The 5814-nt window shown below is 32.8% G+C and overlaps 1 protein-coding gene across 1 annotated transcript; it reads left to right on the top strand.

The window, feature by feature from the left end:
- LOC104731109 (cystine lyase CORI3-like) lies at positions 2068 to 4510 on the top strand. The gene is made up of 7 exons (XM_010450375.1): positions 2068 to 2375; positions 2569 to 2908; positions 3009 to 3227; positions 3452 to 3511; positions 3622 to 3777; positions 3878 to 3971; positions 4080 to 4510. The coding sequence occupies exons 1-7, from the start codon at positions 2125 to 2127 to the stop codon at positions 4229 to 4231; spliced, it is 1272 nt and encodes a 423-aa protein (XP_010448677.1). The 5' UTR covers positions 2068 to 2124; the 3' UTR covers positions 4232 to 4510.

Here is a 5814-nt window from a genome sequence, read left to right as displayed (position 1 = left end):
TAAATTTTTTTGGTCAAAAAACGCAAACCCGTAAATTTCCCACAAATAATGCGAACCCGTAATTTTCCTGCCAAAAACGTTAACCGTAATTTTCCGCTAAAAACGCAAACCCGGAATTTTTCGCCAAAATTCCAAACCTACAATTTTCCTGCCAAAAATACAAAACTGGAATTTTCTTTAGTAATTTTCCACTAAAAGTTATGTGATGGTGATAATATAAGTACAATAGTATTGCTTTTTTATTTTTGATCACCATCAAGAGTTTACTCGATTTATCAATTAAGTGATTTCATTTGGAATTCGATTAGTAAGATAAATGAGAGAATTCCATTAATTTTGTTGACATTGATCAGTAAATAATTAAAAAAATCAAGTATTTCTGAGCAATATATAAAAGAAGTAATCGTCGATTTTTGAGCTAGTTTTTGGTATGGTATCAAAATTTATGGTTGTTGTAACAAATAATTTTCATAAAACTGGTTTTTCACAGATCTGTATAAATGACATATCTTGTAGTGGTATTTCGATATTTAAGGTTTGGACAATTTTTGGCATGAGACCTAGCTTTTTTTTTTAAGTCTTATCCATAATCGCTCGTTTAATTATTTTAAGGCAAATAAACTACTTTGGGTTGACAAAAGTATTATTTTCACATTTGTAATCACCTTAGCATGTAGAGGCAGGGCACGAGATGCATCACCTTAACATGTAGAGGCAGGGCACGAGATGCATTGTTTCATTTTGTCCTCTCAATTCATTTTTCAACATCCCACGTGAAATCACGTGAATGGCAACCAAGATAAGTGGTGGGAAGTTTACTATGTACTATATAGGAGAGACTAAATCTTCTAGCTAAGAAATAATTTTTTTTGAGCAAAAAAAGATGACGGCTAAGAAATAATTTTTTTTGGTTTTTGGGGTATTATGAATCTTATAGGGTATCTATATGTACATTAACTAATTTTATGTAGCAGAATATTATATTAACTAAATCATGTATGTGATTGATCTTTAATATTTTTTCTGTTTCACAAAGAATATCATTTAGACACATTTCACCCCAATTAAAAAAATAAATTAAAATATACATATATGTTTTTATTTAATAAGTGATTAATAGGTTAAATTAATTATAGATTAAGAATAAAATTAAAAAAAATAATGTAAAAGATATATTGAAAATATAAAATGATTTATTAAAAATATAAAATGACATTCTTTGTGAAACAAAAATAAAATTCGAAAATAACACTTTTTGCAAAATAGAGGAAGTGTTTTTTTAATACAATACTTTTGTTATTTGTTATGTATTTAATTGGGACCTTTGGGTGCGGTATCCAAAATCCAAAGTCTTCTTACATAGAGGCTTAAAGACACTTGGTTATCAATATGAGAATACTTCGACTACCTTTTGTCTATTTATCGGCAAGACTTTAAAACTCACACAATTATTTCACTCTCTGATTAGCTCGTTTGTTGTATCCAAATATCAAATATAGTCTTGGAACATTCCTGATATTTTACTTTACACATTCATGTTCATCAGTCTTTGTTACCTTAGGACTTACGAGTTACGAGCGGGAAGGACTTGAAACCCGAGTGATTGTCTTGATTGCCAAATGTTAGGGTTTAAGACAAAAAAATATTTATACAATGCATTTGTTATTTTCGGGAACCTTTAAACATAAAGAAGTGTCCATGGGTGAATATGCATTTGAATTAATTGTCTATTATTGATTATACTCGTGAGTCCTGATCCGGAGGGTGTCGCAGACTTGTATACATAATTCTATTCTACGTGTACTAATCACCTTGATCGAAAGAAACTCACACGTTCCAACGCGTAGAGATCACTCAACATACAAATTTAACCCTAAGTGTACAAAAAGAATACTTGTAATCAGCTTGATCGAAGTTTCCCACGTTCTAACGCGTGGAGACTCGACATAGATTAGTTACTACTATTTGTTTCTCTCTAGATTTTTTCTGGATACTCCGCACGTGAAAATCATGTGTTTACGTTTTTTTTTTTTTGAAGTGTCGAAACTTGTACTATATAATCCCACTCGTAGCGATGAAAACAATCACCAAACCAAAAATCTTAACAAGAGAAATATAAGAAATATGGCGAAAAATACTTCCGTCAACTGGCAGTTTATTGGTAACGAAGCAGCCAAAAAGGCTTCAACTTTTACCCTAGGCAGTTACACCTCTAGAATCATGGCTCTTTGTGACCCTAAAATAAAACCCATTTTGCCCCCTCTAAGTGAAGCCCCCGAGACTAGCCATACCGCTGAGAAGGCAGTCGTTAAAGCTGTCCTTGACGGTAGTGGAAACGCCTATGCTCCAAGTATTGGCCTTCCCGCAGCTAAAAGGTAATATATACATCGAATTATCGTTGATCATTTAAGATATTTTTCTTGAAAAGTCCTAAGAAAAACTGTCCCACAAAAAAATTGTTTTACAATATGATCTAGCCCATATTACACTTCTAGTTACACCTTAACTCTATTATGTATCTTGGTATATTTTCTATGACAAATTGTTTTTTGCTTCCGTTGTTCTCAGTGCTGTGGCAGAGTTTCTAAGTCGAGATCTTCCGAACAAACTGACTGCAGATGACGTGTTTATGACCGTTGGATGCAAACAAGCCATCGAGCTTGCAATTGAAATCTTGGCTGCACCGAAAGCCAACATCTTGCTTCCGAAGCCGGGCTTTCCATGGGACATGGTCCACGCAGTCTACAATAACTTTGAGGTTCGTGAATATACTTTCCTCCGCGAAAAGAACTATGAGATCGACTTTGACAGCGTCCGTTCGCTTGTGGACGAGAACACCTGTGCGATACTTATTATCAACCCACACAATCCTAATGGGAACACGTACTCTGAAGCTCATCTTAAGCAGGTATTTTACAGATACTCTAATTGGCTATATATACAACGTGACCTTATATGATCACATCATTGAGAATGTTTAACGTAACTATTGAATATTTCTTTATAAGCTGGCTGAGTTGGCCCGAGAACTACGGATACTGGTGGTTGCTGACGAAGTTTTCAGATGGACTGTGTTTGGGAGTAATCCCCATGTTCCCATGGCGAAATTCTCGTCGATCGTACCTGTGATCAGTCTCGGTTCTCTATCGAAGGGATGGAGTGAACCCGGATGGCGAACCGGCTGGCTCGCGCTGCACGATCTAGATGGTGCCTTCAAATCCAACAAGGTCCGAATCCACTTTTTCCGATCACTCTTTAAACATTACTACCATTACTTTATATCGTCGTTATATTTATAAGTTAATAACATTTTTTTTACGTCCTAACAATGAGATTACATGCCATTGACATACTAAATANCATTGTATAAATAAATTTGGTCCATATTAATAGTTGAAAATGTCCACACATACGTAGTTTTCCTTGTCCTAATCTTGCTATATATGGACAGATCACAAGTGCTCTTAAGAATTTTCTGGCGATAGATAATAAACCAGCAACTGTTATCCAGGTACGGGATTTTCTAGTTCGGAAGCATACTCTAACCAAGGTTTATTTATTATTATTATTATTTTTTTTGCATGCATATACTAAGGTGAATTCGTGACTTTTATCATATAGGCTGCTGTTCCCACCATCTTGGAGAAAACTCCTAAAGAGTTCTTCGAGAGGAGGCAGGCTTTTCTGAAAGAGAAATCGGACTTTGCATTTGAGAAGCTCAAAGACATACCAGCCCTAACCTGCTACCACCAAACTGAAGCCTGCACCTTCTTATGGGTATTCTATTATTACTACTACATTTCTGACTTCTTATTACTAGTTAGTATTATATTTTGAAACAATCTTATATATATACATGCTTTTTCTCTTCTCCCAGACCGAGCTGAACTTCTCAATGTTTGCGGACATTAATACTGATGAAGAATTCTGTGAAACGCTTGCTAAAGAAGAATGCATTGTCCTCTTACCAGGTATTTATTAATTTCTCGTTACCTTTGATCACGGTAATTTAACGGTTTAGCATTTAAGACAATTATCGCATAACAACATATATATGTTACCATGTTGGATTGGTTTAGGGATTGCTTTTGGTTTGAAGAACTGGGCGAGGCATTCTATCGACATGGATATTTTTGCTTTGGAGGATGCATTTGCAAGACTGAAGAGCTTCTGTGAACGCCACGCCACTAAAATTAAAGCTTCAGTCAAAGACGTCAATGGTGTCAAGTAAAAGGCCAATATGGATCTTTGCCTAAGTCTGTTACATATGCTATAAAAATAAACGTGTGTTTTATTGATCTGAGATATGTCATGAACACATTCGTATCGTACTAGTATTAAATAAAATTGGTGTACTTATCACCAACCATGTAATGTTTTCTCGTAGTTTGCAATATTTCTACAAATAAAATTGGTGTACTTATCACCAACCATGTAATGTTTTCTCATAGTTTGCAATATTTCAACATTCCTACTAATAAATGGGGTGTACTTATCACCATGTAATGTATTTCTACTATCCAAAAAAGAAAATCTATAATTTCTTTTTTCTGATCGTTTGATATGTATTCGTGTGCAATTACCAATATTGGAATATATCTCTTTAATTATATCTTAAGTATTTTCAACAAACATAGGTCGTGTCGTGTAATTCATAAGCATGTTGATTGATGAATCGGATTTCTAATTGTAGGCAAGAGCACTTTTATTTCAAGAAAATCAAAATCAAAATAAAACAATAAGAAAGAAAGCATGCAATCTAATATATACATGACATAGTAAACTACAAACTTTAGCTTCTCTCTTTATCTACAATTATTTTTTGGGTTATTTTTTTCTTTTAATAAGAAAGAGGTTCTTGACCTAAACTTGACCTAAACCTGTACATTAATTTAATTTTATAGGTTCTCTAATTAAATTAGGTATTAAGTCACATCAGTTACATTTTTTTATAACTTCTAAACTTTTGTTGATCAAATTATATCTCATGGCACAAATAATATTTAGTAAAAATAACTAACAACGATGAGTAAAATCATTACATCGTACAAGATTTTGTAGTTTTCCTCATCAATTGGCTCAAAGACGAAAACTCAAATAATTGGAGTCATAGGAATATTTGCTTCTTCTTTAATGCTGATGAGTAATCGACAAAATTACTGTGTTTTTGTTGTATTCTGTTCTGTGTTTGATATGGTTATGCATTCTGTATTATCTTAATTAGAGGTATATAATATCTTTTTTGTCCTATATGTTCGTGTTAATGTTCCATGTGATACATCAATTTTATTGAACAATGATTGTTGGAAATGGTCAGTAGAATAGATTTAAATTAAATCAATTATGGATCGTACTGAACAAAATGAATTGGTTATAATACCATATTATCGACTATGAGTTTCAAAAATTCATGTAACCATTATCTTTATCCCTCTTGTTATCCTTTAACCTTTTGATTGTATTAACTTCCTTTTCTTATGGTTTTAAGTAATGAAAATTCTTGTTTGCACCAAAAAATAACAAAAAGAAAGAGTTTCGAAGAAATAAAGGTAAGCCCGATGACGTTTAATCTTGAAATGATTGATATTATTATTAGATGACATTGTTATGTAAAATACAATATACTATACTTGTATAGCTAAAGTATACTGTAGTTAGTTAGTTATCGGTTCTTTTTAACTATAGTGAATGATTATATTCGAGTTACATTGCTTTATATGCTAAAAAATAAAAGTGATGTCTCCATTATTTTTTCTGATTTCATTAAACATGTTCAAACTCAACATCAGACTGTTAATAAAGCTATTCGTAGTG

Source organism: Camelina sativa, chromosome 12 (genome assembly GCF_000633955.1).
Source record: "Camelina sativa cultivar DH55 chromosome 12, Cs, whole genome shotgun sequence".
Classification (NCBI taxonomy): Eukaryota; Viridiplantae; Streptophyta; class Magnoliopsida; order Brassicales; family Brassicaceae; genus Camelina; species Camelina sativa.
This window is presented reverse-complemented; position numbering and strand designations above follow the sequence as displayed.